We start from the raw sequence: 17,746 nt of genomic DNA, 5'->3' as shown, positions 1-17,746 counted from the left end.
AGCTTGGAAAGCATGGTGTGTTGCATAGTTCGGGTTCCTGTAAGTCAGCTTCGCCTCTGCACAGAGATCTTACTTGGTGAAGCATACGCAAAAGTATTGCAGTGAAGCATAACAAGCGTGGGAGGGGGCTTTTGCCATTATACACGCATGCACCCGGTATTTCCTGTCACAGTATGAGCACCGATATGCCTAATACTACCGACAGGCCTTCAGATCATTTTTGAATGTGCCTGTGGCGGTTTGACTCCTTAATAAATTACATGCATTTATTTTTTCTGACTAGCCGATTTTTCGGACGTTTTCACGACCCCTATGGAGTTCGAAAAATTGGACATGGACTGTGCAACTAACCAAGAAGATGCTTCAAATGGTCCGTGAGGTGAACGAGTAGTAGAAGGAGGATAAGAACAGAAAGGACCTACACATTGGGAATGAACGGGAAAGGGAGCATGCTGCCGCTGTTTTGAAGGAGCTCGAGCTCAAAAAACAAAGTGTTGGTTGATGCCGAGATGCAGGTGTCCCTCATCCAGACCAAAATCAACTCTGAACGCGGGCTGAGAGTATGTCAGGACAGTTGAGGTTGACCTACGAGCTGTTGAGAGAGAATCTCAATTGTGACAAAGTTCGGGCCTTATACCACTGAGCTTGCTATCAGTTGATAGAAATAGCTCATATTTGAATATATTTGCTTCTGTATGCATCTCCTTCTTATTCGTTTTTGAGAATGTCCGACGCAATTTTCCATTTTTTTTCGAAGACATTTTATTTGCTGTGCATTTTACTAACCCCTCCCTTCTATCCTCATTTTGAATAACGTAAATACTACTGCTTAGTATTCAAATTGGACTAAGTCGTTTTTTTTTTAAATTTTTTTCATATGCTTACTAGAGAGTGACAGCATCGGGTGATATGGTTTCAGCCCGTGTTGACATTAAACATAGTTCTGCGTCATTCAGGAAATTTTGCAAGGGCACTCAGGGAATTTGGAAATGTCAACTTGGTAGACACCCTGGTATGGTTTAACGAGGTTTTACTGTACCTGGGAAACATATTGCAAGAACATGCTGTTAAAACAAATCTGAGAGTGAAGAGGTGAACGAAATGGGTGTGTCTATTTTCCAGGACCTGCTAACAGCCCAAAGAACACCACGGAGCCACCAGTCTGGCAGCAGGGGGTTATGCCCCTGTCAGTGCAGGATGAGGCCTCCATGCTAGCGCAGGCAATTGAGCTAAGCCGCCTGGATGAGGGTGCTGCCAGGTGAGCCTGCTTCTAGACATTGCTTTGGCCGGAAAAGGGAATGTTAGGTAGGGACTGGCAACTAACTTATGCGTGATGATGCTATGGCAGAAATGAAAAGATTGTAAAAATTGTTTTTGTGTGTTGTGGGCATAAGAGAACACAGTATGTAACACATTGACCGCTGTGGTAGCTTAGTGGCTCTGGCGTTGTGCTGCTGAGCTCGAGGTCATGTGTTTGATCCTGGCCTCAGTAGCTAGAATGCAAAAGCATTTGTGTACTTACATTTAGGTGCATAGTAAAAAACTCCCAGTTATTAAAATTAATCCGGAGTCCCCTACTATGCCGTGCCTCTAATCAGATTGTAGTTATTATACAGTTTTATTATACAGATTTATTATACAGTTGAACCTGTTTATAAGGAACTCGATAGTCCTGGGAAAGTGTTTGTTGTATCAGTGGTTCATTAGGTATATGTGGACTCTTCCTTCAAAACTCCCAAAGGCTAGCATCACCAGCTGGCATTAGTAATTACAATTTGAGACCCCGTTGGTCCAAAATCATGATTTTCAGTACCTTCATTTTCGTTCCCTGCACTCTCCTGCACCTAACTGCAAGTTTCCATTAAAGATATCATCTAAAGAACGAAATGCAGTGACATAGCTCCTTCATAATGGCACCTGGTCGGTTACGATCAGTTGCCATTTCGAAACTAAGAGCGCATCTGCTGACATTTTTTATTTGAGAGCTTGTGGTAACACAAGTGGATTCTGCATACGGTAGTGAAGCGCTCTAGTTGGCCCAGTTCGTTTATGCTTTCATGCTTTGGAACTTCGGTGCGCCCTCATTTTACAGCGACCAGGTTTGAAGTATTCATTGTAACAGTATGGTGCTTTTAAAAATATTTTTTACATCGGGACTCAGTTTCTATTGGCAGGCTCAGAAAGTCATAAATGTCATGAAATGTGGTCGTTATAACCAGTAGGTAGTTATATCTGGGATTGTTATACATAGGCTCGACCGTGTAATTAGTGTATTAAATGTGAAGTTCCACTTTCTGATCAGCACAGAGGCTGCCTGCTTGATGCTGTCTTCTCTAATTTTATGTGCCATTCCTGCAGCTGTGGACATGTTTGTTTTCCGTTTCTCACTTAGTCCCTCTTGGGGTTGCTGTCTCATTTTCTTGCTGTTGCTACTACCTGTGCGCTGCGTAAACAAAGGAGACTCCACCCAGAAATACAGTTGGACCTCGATATAACGAAGTCTGTAAAATCGGCGATTTGCTTCATTATATTGAAATTTCGTTGTATTTCATTGTTTTGTTGAAATTAGACCTTTTATGCAAATAACTAGTCATGGATCGATTTTTCTTGCATGGAAAGGGACCGCAGAATTTTCTGAATAATCGGGCAATAAAAAGAAAGCTTTAATGAGAAAACAATTCACTTTGATAAATTTGAGAGTCAGTGACGAATGATACTGATTCATACCACATACATCGACCATATCTTCACATCGGCGGTACGAATTATGAGAAGCCAGCCACGCTTTCACGTTCACTCCACCCCCGTGGCTGATAGCAGCGTCCGTACTCCGACGACGCTATCAGGAAAAGCGCCGGCAGCGAGGAGCGAATGCTTCGTCTGCCTTTCCTTTTAACGGGTCACCAAAACTCGGGATTACGCAACCTCCAAAACTAAACATGCGGAAGACAGCTTACAAGTTGCCATGCTCTTCGGCACGCCCACTTTTTATATGTGGGGCAGATTACATTAAAAGCAGGGTGCGCAGCTATGTATGCACTCAACTGCACTTACAGCCATGCACAGCCACGGCTGAGACTCACGCCAGCTTACCCTCCCTACCCCCCCCCGCCCCGCTCTGCCCCTCATCGCATTACCGCGTGCTCACTCCCCTCCCGTTCTTTGTAAGGCGGCACTCTTGAAGCCGCATTTTTTCATGTCTCGCCCTCGCACACTTAGCACACTTACAGTTGCATCAAAAGCACACAATGTGTGGGACCCCATACGATCTTATCGCACTTGGACTTTATACGGAACATGAGAACATGGTGGGGTTCCACATCAAGTGGCAGTCCCTCTTATCACGCCACCTGTGATTTGAGGTGCATTTGCAAGCAGCCACTTGTAAGTCAATCATTTGACCATCTGTGTCTGCGGAAGTTTCAATTTCTTGTCTCGGAATTCCTTTGTGGCGGCAGTGAAATTGTGTTGTATTGAAATCGCATACAAACACAGTTATATTGAGGTTCTAAATACATAGTGTTATATGGACAAGAGGTTATTAAAATTTAAGTATTTTGTTATATCGAGATTTAACTGTATTTTCGTGCAGCTGCTGTAGGGTCAGGATTTGTGTAGAGTAAGCTTTGAGTTGCAGTAAAAAAAAGTAAAATGGGACATTGAAAACAAGTAGTGAGCCAAGAGTGTTAAAGAGAAATGTTCAACTAGATTTGTAGGTTGTGGGTACTATGTATGCAGAGCTGGCTCCTGTGGCGTTTCACTGTTGTGCAGCAGCATCGAAGAAGAGCAGCTGCGTATGGTCCTAGAGCAGTCTCGGCAAGAAGCACGAGGAAGAGGAGGAGGTGGCAACAACCGGCGAGGTGCATCACGGTTTCCCCGCCGAGGTTGGGGGGCCCCTGGTAGGGGAGGAGGTGCTGAGCGCCACCCGCAAATGGAGGCCCCACTGCCACCAGTGTCTCCAAACCTCCTCAACCGCATCACCATTGTGGGCAGCATTGATGCCGGCCGCCTCACTTCAGGGGCCATGCCACCGCCGCTGCCCCTAGTTCAACCTCCACCAGCTCCGCCTCCGTCATCGCCCAATGCGGAACCCACCGTGACATTCGACCAGTGGCTGTCACTATGCAGCCGCTACATGCCCCTGCTGGCCCAGGGCATGGTGGAGCTTCAACGCACATGTGCCGCGGTTCGTTCGGCTGCTCCATCCCTTGACGGGGCGCCCCTTTTGCTGCCGCCGCCTCCACTTTGGTCATCGCGATTTCCTCCGGGAGGTGCACAGTCACCCCTGTCACCCATGGCCCCTCCCATGACGCCGCCCATGAATTCCATAACCTCACCCATGGCCCCACCTCCCATGGGCCCTTCTCACATGGCCCCAGCTGATGGGGGCATTTTCAATCCTGCACCTTCGGCCTTCCAGTGCATTCCTCAGCCAGCGCGGCCACCGAGGCCGGTGAGTGCTCTTGCCCTTGCAATGGCTGGCCTCCCATTCACACTGCAGGACAAAAATTCAGAAATGTTGAATGCCATCTGCTATGTCTAATGTGGTGTGAGAAACCGAATGACACAATGGACATCTGCAACTGTATGGTTTTTTGTAAGAATCTAATTTTGTTTCTGCAGCAAATTTGCCGAAATTCTTGAAATATTCAGGCATGCCGAAGTCTGCATCTGGTCCTTTCTTCATTAATTGTTTTTTTATTGTGATAACTACTAATATACACACTTGAAGCATGTTCTTGCCACTGCCAGTGCTTTCTGTTGACATGAACATATGCCATGGTATAGACAGCGTATGCACTGCCTGAGCGTGGAGGGTTAGAAGCCTTCAGAGATATGAGCAATGCGCAATGCTGGCTGCAAGAATGACCTAGTCAAACACACTCCCTGTCACGCTCCACGAAGAAATGGAGAAGCATTCTGCCTTTTTCCGCTGGCATGAGTGTTGTGCAGACATGCACTAGTATTCCTGCTGATCAGCTCTATACATACCACACCGTGGTGCATACACTGGCTTGAGCAGATTGAACAGCAAACATCTCTTTAAAGCTGTCCGATCCTTTCATTGAGCTTATGGTTTTTCATCTGTTTCTAATCTTTCACCATTGAGGTGGGATACCTGCAATATCACTGGTGGCACTCCTAATCACACCAGTGTTGTGAGATGCCAGATAGCTGACAGGACGCTATTCTTTCTGCCCAGCAGCAATTGTCTTGTGTGCTGTGTGAACATGTCGCCCCCGCTTATTGCTAGAACACTGTTTGAGGAGTTAGATCACAATGCCAAGCCTTGGTGATGGCTGGTGATGGTAGCACATCCCAAGCAAAATGATGTGTAGACAGCTACAGAGCTAGTAGCGAGTGAACCTGTGAGCCTTTTGTTAGCCCTATTTTTAAAGCAAAGCTTCTTTGCCTACCTCTCCATGATTTGGTGTGTCCGTGGTGGTGATGATTTTCATTAGCTGCCTTGCCAAGCAGTAGAAGCTGTTGCTATCAGGTATACTATCATGCGAAGGTCTTGCGTGACTGGGCACCAAATGCATCAGTGTAAATGTCAACAGCCTTTCTGGTGCTGTGCGAAGCTCGCTATCTTCACACAGTGTCCGGAATGCTTTTGGCTATCTACTTCGGCACATTCAGTGCTAAATCAGGCGAAATCTTGCAAAGTTGATAGTATGATAGTACATTGAAAGTGATGGCCCAAAAATATTGCTCCTGAATAAAACACCTTTGTCCTGAAAGGTATGGCCTCTGGGGCTTATGATCGTGGTGAGAAGTATTTGCCGCCAAAATCAGGTGCAAGTTTATCATACTCTCGTTTTGTTTTGTGAGCTCATCAAAGCTTCATTTACACCAATTGCCACTGTGCGTGGGATCTGCACGATTTTTTCGAATTCTACTTTGAAGGCAACTGTTCGATGGCAGCGTTGTCTGTTGCTCATTTTTCTGCCTGTGTTGCGTTTTGCGGTGTATATAAGCTGCAATTCTAGATATATGGTCATCTTTAAGTCGAAAGTCGTGAAGTACATGGTGAAGCATAGGAATCGTGCTGCCAGAAGGCTTTTCAGTGTTGAAGTCTTCGTGTGCCACTGGCACAAGCAGCACAACAAGCTGCTCACTACGAATCAGACATGCTGCAACTACCAGAAAGCTGTCACTGTTTGCAAATAGTAGTGGACTCGTATATTTACTACAAAGGTAAGTTATGGACCCAGCTATAGCATACTATCAGCTGCTACAGACAGAATTTTGGTCAAATTTTGTCTAGATGATGCATATAGAGATGCATGTTTGTGGCAGTGCATTGCATGCAAATTATTCCAGCCACCTGTGGAAAGTACAAAAACATCCTTTTGTTTAACAAACGAATAAACTAGCAACAAGCTCCCTACAACGGCGACCCGTGCAACACACCACCGGCTAATGGAACGTTTTTGGAATGACCACACAAGCGGCTTACTGCTGCCCACCACTGTTAGCTCGGTACCAAGCAGGTGCTGAGGGTGCTGCTAGGCTTAACCCGCTCCACTTTGAAGCCGTAGGTTAGAATGTCTTAACACCGATGATCGCAAAATGGATTGTCTTGTGAACACTTCTGGATTTCTCATTACATCATCTTGCACGAAAAAGAAGTTTGGCTACTATTCGCATCGTCCAGGTAGTGAAATGCTTGATGCGGTCGGGCCATCACTCATGCAGGGCAGTGACAGCTGTACGCGGGCTCAGAGTTCAACTTGCTGTATACTGCAGCTCTCGTTCATGCTAGAGCTTTGACAGTGGTCATTGCTTGTCACGAAAGGCAAAATTACGAATTCAGTTTTTTCCATAACGACTCTTATGTGGGAAAAACATTGTAGTCCCTTTTTTGTAATTTGTGATGGGGACACAATCGAGCCGGCTGGCCGCCACTCCAGGGAGCTGACTGCAATGGCACAAGTATCACTTGCATCTTTCTTTTTTGCCAAAAATCCTCCTATTGTGCGAAAGTACTCCCACTTTTTACAAGCTAGTATCCGGAAGACAGTGGACAGCAAAGGGCTGTACTTCTACTGCATTTGTATGATTACCGTGCAAATCTGGTTTTCTCTGTTTATTTATATTACAGTAAAAGCTCGTTAATTCGAACCGCAAGGGGAAGCCGCTTCAGTTCGAATTAACGAAAGTTTGAACTAACGAAAATGAAGGAGAACAACTGTACACTGCGATTTGGAAGCAGCAGGGCATGTCAAAAATTTAATGCTTGAAAAAGTCCGTGATCGTGGTCTGCCTTTTTTCCTTGAAGGCGACAGCTAGGACTTCTTGCTCTAATGAGCGAATGTGGTGGAAGGGCTCCTCTTCGCCTATTTAAAACTGAAGAAGAGACGGGCAGCATTCAATCCAGCCATGACCTCCGCAGTAGAGGGCCGCACTGGCGCTTCGTCTTCCTCCTCCTCCTCATCACTGGCAGCAACAGGTTCAGCGCTTCTGACCCAAGGAATTATGTCCTCATCTGTCAGCGCACCACACACCACTGCACTCTCGTCCACGTCGACATAGTCAGCAAAGGAGATATCGTCCGAAACGTCCGCCATAGGAGCGATGATACCATCTTCGAGTGTAGGTGGCTGGTTTCCTCCTTGTAGAGCTTGCGCGCCGAAGCCGCAGTGGTGATAGCAATTTGCTATGGTAACCGCAGTTACTTGCTCCCAAGCACATACAAGCATGTGTAGCACACTTAGGAGCGTCACCTGATAATTATTACACAACATAATTCGCTCCAACAGATGGTGCCGGTAAAATGATTTAAAATCTTTAATGATACCTTGGTCCATGGGCTGCAGCACCGCTGTATTGTTAAGTGGAAGGAAGGCTAGCTCAATGGCCTTCGTCTCAACGTCGACCTTATGAGCCGAACAGTTGACAACGAGCAGGAGGACTTTCCGTCAACAACGCTCACACTTTTTGTCCATCTTCGCTAGCCACTGTCCGAACAGTTCCCGTCATCCATGCCTTTCTGTTGGCCGCGAACTCCACTGGGAAGGACCGGATGTTCTTGAAGCAACGCAAACTTTTTGATTTGCCGATCACTAAAAGCGGCAGCTTTTCAGTTCCTGCCATGTTCGCTGCAACCAGTACAGTTATTCTCTCCTTGCTTCTTTTCCCTCCAGTGCACTTGTTGCCTTTATATGTGATTCTTTTGGCAGGCAGCAATTTCAAAAATAAAGCAGTTTCGTCCGCATTAAATATGTCCTGCGGAGAATACTTCACCATGTGTCTTTGCAACACCTCGGAGGGCCAAGCTTCACACATTTCAACATTTACGGCCTTTGCTCTTCCTGACACAGCACGGAAAACAAGGTCGTAACGCTCGCGGAAACGGTGCAGCCACCCATCTGAAGCAACAAAGTCGTTGCAACCCAGCTGCAGGGCGAAGTCCACTACCTTCACCAGTATCACAGGGCCGCTCGTTGGAATATCGCGAGCGCGCAGGTCCTTTATTCAAAGCAGCAGCGCTTTCTCGAAGTCGGGATACTTCGCGGGCCGCAACCTCTTCCTTTCTTTGGCAACTTCTGCCACCAAGGCATCTTCAATAGCACTCTTATTCTTTATGCAAGTAGATAGCGTGCTTTTCGGTATTACATGCTTCTTCGCAATTTCTTGCTTATACAAGAGTCCAGCGTCCACCTCCCACAGGATATCACTCTTCTCTTGCAATTTTTTGACATGGTATTTGCCGCTGGCACATGCCATCTTCAAGTCGCAGCTCTGGGTCCGACTGTGCCACACCACCGATGTCCACCAAAACGAATGTTAGCCGAGGCTTAACACCATCACAAAGGATTGCAACGGCCGGTACCTTCTTAGCTGAAAACAGACGTGCACAACTGATCAAGACTGCCGAGACAAAGACGCTGAAAATGTGCTGAACGCGCTGAACAAGATTTACAACGCCTCCGAGATTTGCGATGGGCAACAAGTCTCGGAGGTCACGTAGAACGGAGAGGAGGCAGCTGCATACTCGCCGACGCCACGCCGGTTAGATTTTTCCCGATTTTGCCTTCTCTCGCCGTTCTCTCCGTTCCGGAGGCGACGTAGCTTTGTGTATAGGCAGTAGGCACGTTTCTCTGGCCGTGTGCCAGGTGCCAAGCCGCCGGCACGGTGGCGCGTAGTTCAGACTATCCGTGGCGTAACCTTCTTGCGTTCGAATTAACAGGCTTTTTTATACATAGACTACTGTGGAGCTTGGCCGGACCAAATCGTACAGTTTGAATTATCCATAAATTCGAATTATTGAAGTTTGAATTAGCGAGCTTTCACTGTACTTCCATTTTTTTTCATAGTTCTTGCGATCACCTCCGACTTCTATCACTAGAGGGCGGTAATGCCAAGTCTGCCATTTAACATCATCATCATCAGCCTGGCTATGCCCACTGCAAGGTAAAGGCCTCTCCCATACTTCTCCAACTACCCCGGTCATGTGCTAATTGTGGCCATGTTGTCCCTGCAAACTTCTTAATCTCATCCGCCTACCTAACTTTCTGCCACCCCCTGCTACGCTTCCCTTCCCTTGGAATCCAGTCCGTAACCCTTAATGACCATCTGTTATCTTCCCTCCTCATTACATGTCCTGCCCATGCCCATTTCTTTTTCTTGATTTCAACTAAGATGTCATTAACTCGTGTTGGTTCCCTCACCAAATCTGCTCTCTTCTTATCCCTTAACGTTGCACCGATCATTCTTCTTTCCATAGCTCGTTGCCTCGTCCTCAATTTAAGTAAAACCCTCTTCGTAAAGCTCCAGGTTTCTGTTCCATAGGTGAGTACTGGTAAGACAAAGCTGTTATACACTTTTCTGTTGAGGGATAATGGCAACCTTCTGTTCATGATCTGAGAATGCCTGCCAAACGCACCCCAGCTCATTCTTATTCTTCTGACTATTTCAGTCTCGTTATCTGGGTCTGCGGTCACTACCTGCCCTAAGTAGATGTATTCCCTTACCACTTCCAGTGCCTCGCTACCTGTCGTAAACTGCTGTTCTCTTCCGAGGCTGTTAAACATTACTTTAGTTTTCTGCAGATTAATTTTTATACCCACCCTTCTGCTTTGCCTGTCCAGGTCAGTGAGCATGCATTGCAATTGGTCCCCTGAGTTACTAAGCAACTCAATATCATCAGCGAATCACAAGTTACTAAGGTATTCCCCATTAACTCTTATCCCCAATTCTTCGCAATCCAGGTCTTTGAATACCTCCTGTAAACATGCTGCGAATAGCATTGAAGAGATTGTATCTCCCTGCCTGACGTCCTTCTTGATCGAGGTTTTGGTGCTTTCTTTATGGAGGACTACGGGGGCTGTGGAGCCGCTATATATATCTTTCAGTATTTTTATGTACGGCTCATCTACACCCTGATTTCATAATTCCTGCATGACTGCTGAGGTTTCGACTGAATCAAACTCTTTCAAGTAATGAATGAAAGCTATATATTAGGGTTGGTTATATTCCACCCGTTTCTCTATCAACTGATTGATAGTGTGAATATGGTCTATTGTTGAGTAACCCTTACGAAATCCGGCCTGGTCCTTTGGTTGACAGAAGTCTAAGGTGTTGCTGATTGTATTTGCGATTACCTTAGTAAATACTTTGTAGGCAATGGACGGTAAGCTGATCGGTCTATAACTTTTCAAGTTCTTGGCGTCCCTTTTCTTATGGATTAAGATTATGTTGGCGTTCTTCCAAGATTCCAGTACGCTCGAAGTCATGCAGCATAGTATATACAGGGTGGCGAGTTTTTCTAGAACAATCTGCCCACCATCCTTCAACAAATCTGCTGTTACCCAATCCTCCCCAGCTGCCTTCCCCCTTTGAATAGCTTCCAAGGCTTTCTTTACTTCTTCCGGCGTTACTTGTGGGTGGTCAAATTCCTCTAGGCTATTCCCTCTTCCATTATCGTCGTGGGTGCCACTGGTACTGTATAACTCTCTATAGAACTCCTCAGCCACTTGAACTATCTTATCCATATTAGTAATGATATTGCCGGCTTTGTCTCTTAGCGCATACATCTGATTCTTGCCTGTTCCTAGTTTCTTCTTCACCGCTTTTAGGCTTCCTCCATTCCTGAGAACATGCTCAATTCCATCCATATTATACTTCCTTATGTCAGCTTTGTTACACTTGTTGATTAACTTCGAAAGTTCTGCCAGTTCTATTCCAGCTGTAGGGTTAGAGGCTTTCATACATTGGCGTTTCTTAATCACATCCTTCATCTCCTGCGATAGCTTACCAGTATCCTGTCTAACGAAGTTACCTGCGACTGCTATTGCACACTCCTTAATGATGCCCATAAAAGTGTCATTCATTGCTTCAGCGCTAAGGTCCTCTTCCAGAGTTAAAGCTTGATCCGGAATTCCTCTATTTTCCCTCTTACCGCTAGCTCATTGATCGGCTTCTTATGTACTAGTTTCTTCCATTCCCTCCCCAAGTCTAGGCTAATTCGAGATCTTACCATCCTATGGTAACAACATATGGCCACTAATATTGGGTAGAATGGATGTCAGGTATAATGAACCTTTCTCGCTATAATTTTATGGTCTGTAGTAACAGTCGTTGAGTGTAGTAGAAATGTAGTTCAACTTGTACAAGTATGCGGAACTAAATTTATACTATAATCCATATCTATACCAAAATTGGAACCTGCCATGGTTGCTTAGTGGCTATGGTGTTGGACTGCTAAGAATGGAGGTCGCGGGATTGAATCCTGGCCACAGCGGCCCCATTTCATTGGGGACGAAATGCGAAAACACCTGTGTACTTAGATTTAAGTGCACATTAAAGAACTCCACGTGGTTGAAATTTCCAGAGTGGGGGACACTATGGCATGCCTCATAATCAGATCGTGGTTTTGGCGCATAAAACCCTATAATTTTTTATTTTTTTAGAAAGTGGAACTTACAGCAAAGAGAGCTGGCTTTCAGGACATCAGTGGTCTGTTGGAAGGGTGTACTGAAAAGAGGAGCAGCAGTAGAAACATTGTGGGGCATTATCAGATACAAATAAATTCTAATCGTCCTTTTTTAGTATGTTTCTTTGCGAGATTAAAATGTATTTATTAAAAACTTTATGAAGGTCACATCACTGCTAAAATCGTCATGTGAGCAAATATAAGTTCAGCAGTCGCTCAAGGCAATAAGAGTCCTCTGCACATTTTTTAAGTATAGCTTTGGGAGATTTCAGCACCAGCGCTGCTGCTGCTGCCGTCTTGACATTACAATCAGCATGCACAAGGTGCGCAGTAGAAATCTTCTGTATGAGGGCACAGGTCGGTACTCTGCACTCCCATCCTTAAAATTAATCTGCAGAAACGGTATGCTACTTTCAATCATGCTGTTTAGTGCAAGCGAAAGAAGTGTCCAAGAGATTGCTGGATACAAATTTTATTCAGATTCATAGCCTGTAATATAGTCTTAGTTGCCCATGTTAAAAAAGAAAGAAACACTGTTTGATGCCATCTGTATGTCGCAAGCCAGTCGCAATGCAGAGAAATACAACTAGACCACTTATGACGTAACTGCTTATAGTGCAAGATTGCAGGACTTGACTAAGCTACGGAGAAGCCTCTACGTCTCTACTCATAGCCTCTAAGATCAGGTGGCAGTGCCTCGCTTGATCTCCAATGTCATGCTCTGCTCTTGCTGATTGTCAGAGATGTGCATTCTGCGCTATATTCCACACTGAACTCATGTGCATGGTTGCTTTTCAGCTTTTCAGTTTGTGTGCAGAAAGTAAATGCTTTCCTCTCTTGCTTTTTTTTTTGTGTGTGTGTGTTGCCTGTTTCATGTGAAGACCATTTGTAAAAGCCAGTTCTCTGATATTAAACTTTCAACATACATAAATTCAAAGGGAGGCAAACATCCCATTCACATGCTTCAATTGTCAGATAAGCACACTGTTTGATCTACGTGTTTTGCCCTTGTACAGACGTTGAAAATTGTTCTTTTGGCTATGGTGCACTACCACTTATAGTTCAGAAATTCACGACTCCGGTGACTTATAAGTAGTCTACATTGTACTCATGGCCAGGTGAGCTTACTATATGTCAAAAACTGATGATTGCTTGTGACAAGCAGAGGTCACCTGTGTTCTTTAAAGCCAACTGCAACAAAATTTCGGACTGCGCAAGAAACCTAGTTTAGGATAATGTAGATATAGAGGAGCCCTTGCGCAAAATTTGACATTTGAAATACATGCAGTCTTGGAGGCAACGAGCCCTTTTCCCATCGAGGGGCTCAAGACTACCGCAGGCTCTGGTTAGTCTCTGGGATTCACAAGTGGCAATGCCAGCCAGTCAAGTGCCCACAGCATGCTGAAAATCGCAGGCGGGGCGTGCTGGGACTTTGGTCATGGTGACACCACCAGATCTTGCAGGCATTGTCTGATTAGGTGGTGTTTAAAGGCTGCTAACAAAAAAAGAATAATAACTATACAGTTACCAGCTCTGCATCTTTGCCAAGATTGGTTCAGTGGTATATACTACCCATTCATAACAAATTTAGCCAAAGTGAAATTTCGTTGCTGTTGGCGTTTAAGGGATTAGGGATGGCAAAGGCAAATATAATTCACAGGAAAGTGATACTGTTGATGTGTCTAGCGTTCCTTTAAGCACGGTCTGCATTTGCTTCCACCATGGTACTGGTCTTGCAGAACTTGTTAATTTTTAATCACATAAAGTGACCTAATTGTGGGCAACCAGTATAAACCATTAGGCAGAGCTTGTTTTCACGTGTCATCAAGGCGGCAGACGCAAAGCCAGTTCCCTGTCTACCTGTTGATTCAAAGTAATTTCCTGCTGGAACTGATGTTAAGTTTTCTTTCTTCTTTTTTTTTCTTACTGGATGCTGTGATTCCATGTTAAGATGCAGCAGTCATGTGTCATTTGTTGCATTATACTCTAGGCTTGTGCTGAACGCAAGCAGTGACAGTTTAGAATGGACTGTAACTGTAAGTCACCTCCTACCTAGAGGCACACGTCATAGTGCATTTATACTCAGCATAATCCTCTATGTACAGTACTTGATTGCAACAGTGGAAACACACTTGATACGTTAGATTATGGTAGACATCGTATTATGTGCATCTCATTGTGTGATGATCATGTTGTGCCCTTCATTGTATGTTGCTAGACAGTTCTCTTAAACATTCTTCTCACCTTGTGTCCATTCAGCTGGCACTGTCAGTTCTAAGGTCTTTGACACTTTGGTGCAGGTTCGCGGTGCCGGTCACAATGCTGGCTTGCACCAGAAAAATGTACAGCAGCATCACCAGCAGATGCCAGCCGCACATGTTGGCAAGAGGCAGCACCTCAACGAGCAGGTGAGCAGGCCATCCCTACTAGCATCTGTGACTGCCTTCCTTGAGCTGGAAAATGTGCATGCAGGTCCACAGTGGGGGACAGAGTTTGGGCGATGTGGGTCATCGCCTACACCAGAAAAACATGCAGCAACATCCACATCAACCTCCAGCAGCTGCTAATACTAGCAGAAAGCAGCAGCCCACTGAACAGGTAAGCCAATCATCAAAGCGTTTCCACATCTTTAGAGGGAGACGGCAGGTCAGGAGATTGCTGAAACCCAAGCCTGAAATTTTGTTATCTTTGGTTTTTCTGGTAGAGGCCCATGTCCTAAGTGGCTTATTTATACACAAACTGCACAGAGTATGATGTAGTGTAGGTATGGTGACATTACCTTCATATTCTGTGTAAGGAAAAAATTGGCATCCATCTGACTGTAGCACAAAGCTACAAAGAAACACATACGAGAAAAATTGTCCTCCACCTGACTTTAGTACAAAACTGCTAAGAAAACCAGTGTGGGATTCTTCCCCATGGATTTCCTTTGTAGCCTCGTGCTACAGTCGGGTTGATGATAACTTTTCCCTTTCACGAACCTTCCATCGCCTAGCGGGCTTTCATAAAACTGATGTGTCATATTCTATTAAAAGAAAAAGCTTAGAATTTAGACAAATGCTGCTGGCCTGAATTTTCTATGAAGATAAGATTAATAGAAATGGCCAAGCTTTGGGAAAATGCTGCTGAACTGAATTTTCTAGGAAGGCAAGTTGAGTAGAGGCGACCAAGCTTTGAAAAGTTATTAGACAAGGATTACACTTCAAAACAGTGAAAACCGAAAAAGAAAAGCATCAATGCGTTGTTGTTTCTTTTCCCTCCGCTCTGCCCCCCTACATTCAAGCATGCAGCCTGTCCAATGGATTGCAATGCATATGCTGTATTGATTCGATTATAAGCTAGTCACAGTTATAAGGCATGAATGCACTTGGGGGACCCAAGAAACGGAAATTACATATGCACGCCAATATAAGCCGATATAGACTTACGATATAGACTTACGACTCGGCGGGGATTGCCCTATATACAGATTAATTAAACGCCCCCTGAATAATCTGTGCAGATTATATGTTAATTTCACCTTGAGGTGGTGACTTCACTGCAGTGTGCACAGTGCTGCTGTGAAGCCACAACATAAGGCACAACTCGCGCTGCTGTATAAGTCGCTCCTCAAGATGAAATTCAAATATAGCCTGTACCCCACCTTTAGTGTCAAATTTCTCAAATTCTCGGTGCAGGTTACATGCTCGTAAATGTGGTACTGCCTCACCTGCCAAGGCTTATTAGTTGCTACAATTTGCACTGCCTTCTAAAATCTGGATCGCCGGAAATGTGGCAAAACAGTAACTGAATCTACCAGCCTTGAATATAAGGTGGGGGTGACTTCGACTCTAAGGATTCTGAGAAAAAAACCTTGCCTTATATTCAAATAAATGCGATATGCATGAAATAGAATGTCGGGGTTTTGACATTAAGAGATTAAAATATTGGTGGCATGAATGAGAGATTATATATTCCAGTTGTGAACTAGAATATCTGGGCAAGTAATGCATGTAATGCATAAGGCAACTGTGTTTTCAGGGCAACAAAAGGGCATTGACGGCAGCCAAGGATTAAAGGAAGTGATGAGGTCACAAAATTTTTAGTCATGGGGCATGTTGAGATAGTGCTGGACTGAAGTGAGTCGAGATCTCTGGAAGAGACCTTTTATGTGCAGCGGAATTAAAATTGACTGATGATGATGTCACTAATAAATGAGGGTGGCTATTGCTGCCACGCTGTGTATTTAGTGTGTTAAAGCCATGTAGTTGTGTTAGGAACACACCTGAACCTTGATTTGATGAAGTGATGTTTGCAGCAGACAATTTCTGAAATTAGGGTTTACATGTTTTAGTAGAGCAAACAATTTGATGCAGTCCTAAAAGCTCTGTCGAGTGATGTGCTGTCACTGAATGTGTTTAAAGAAGGTTATGATAGGAAGATTGGTGATATTATCAGAGTTGAAGTTCTGTATTTCTTTGTTTCTTCATGGCATTGTAAGAGTGTGAAACAGTGCTGCGGTTGCATATGTGTTAGCTGCTATCACGTGTGGCAGACCATTGAAGGCCATGGCTTTCGAGGTGGAGTTGAAAAGCAAGAAGGAGCCGATCACCTGCTTGACAGGCTAGTTGCTTCATACTTGACCTGAGCAGTTTTGCATTCCACACCCACGAGAATGCAACTGTCATGGTGGGGAGCTGAACCCACGGTCTTATGCTCAGCAGCAAAACACTAGCCGCTGAGACACAACAGGGGGGTTTCAAGCGACCTTCTGAAGGCTGCAACATTTGTATGCAGGTCCACAGTTGTGGGCAAGGTTCTGACGACACCGGGCATCGCCAGCTTCAGAAACCTGCACAGCAACAGCCCTTGGCAGCTAACATGGGCAGTAAACAGCATACCTCTGAACAAGTAAGCAGGAATTAGGAATTATCATCTTGACTGTTCAGTTTTGCATCATACTTTCATGGGCCTTTCCAACAAGCATGTCCTGGGCATTGCCATAATATGCATTTCTCTTTGACGGGCACAATCACATGTTCAAGAAAAATAGCAAGAGTACAGGGCCTGTCATTTGCACCTCCTTGCAGCACTACACGGAATGCAGTGTTCAGACTGTAAACAGTGAAAAGGTCTGTTGCCTCATTTACTGGCCAGTGCTCAGAATGGGAGCAAGGTGTGGTAAAAAAAAGACTCTCAGAGCCTCAAAGCATTGAGCAGGAGACACTTAGAAAAAGCAGCACCACTGCCCAATACAACCAGATAATGTGGCAGTGCTCTAAGTGGCCTGAAAGATGGATTGATGATATCAAAATCCCTTTTGAAATTGGATGGTTGCAAGCACCAGCAAGCTCATTCTTTTTGCTTTTCTGCTGCCATGACTTGAGCCTAGCATGGAGGTGTCATGCAGAGACTGCAAAGATCACCATCACTGTCCTCTAACATAAGATATTTAGCTATGAAAGAAACAAACAAGCAAAATACTTCATTTTAAGTTGGAGTAAAAAAATGCTCTTTTATTTCTTTTTTTAGTTTTAGTTCATCAAAATTACATTTCAAAGCAATTTGATATAAATTGCTTTGCCTGCATAGACAGTGGCTTGCACACATAGGCATTTGTATCTTTCCGAAGCTATGCATTTGGCGTAAATTTTCAGTGCAGCAACAAGGAGCATGAGCAGTGCTATGCAGGAAAGGATACATCTTCTTTACTAATGCAGTTGACTTTAGTTAATCCGATTCTGGTTAATAAGGTATTTCTGTTCAATTCGATCTCGGCCGAAGGTCCAGGCTGGCGCCAATGCATTTCTATGGGCCCAATTTTTTTTT

General features: G+C 44.7%; 1 protein-coding gene across 7 annotated transcripts in view; it reads left to right on the top strand.

Annotated features, from left to right (window-relative positions):
- LOC142582386 (uncharacterized) overlaps positions 1-17,746 on the top strand; it is an 85,015-nt gene that overhangs the window by 50,741 nt on the left and 16,528 nt on the right. For 6 of the 7 annotated variants that reach the window (XM_075692047.1, XM_075692045.1, XM_075692046.1 and 3 more), the window contains 5 exons: positions 1,123-1,258; positions 3,772-4,453; positions 14,239-14,346; positions 14,411-14,536; positions 16,715-16,828. In XM_075692047.1, the coding sequence (XP_075548162.1) occupies positions 1,123-1,258; positions 3,772-4,453; positions 14,239-14,346; positions 14,411-14,536; positions 16,715-16,828 (1,166 nt within the window). The remainder of the gene's footprint in view (positions 1-1,122; positions 1,259-3,771; positions 4,454-14,238; positions 14,347-14,410; positions 14,537-16,714; positions 16,829-17,746) is intronic. The other variant, XM_075692044.1, reaches the window with a different exon arrangement.

Source organism: Dermacentor variabilis, chromosome 5 (genome assembly GCF_050947875.1).
Source record: "Dermacentor variabilis isolate Ectoservices chromosome 5, ASM5094787v1, whole genome shotgun sequence".
In the NCBI taxonomy this organism is placed as follows: Eukaryota; Metazoa; Arthropoda; class Arachnida; order Ixodida; family Ixodidae; genus Dermacentor; species Dermacentor variabilis.
This window is presented reverse-complemented; position numbering and strand designations above follow the sequence as displayed.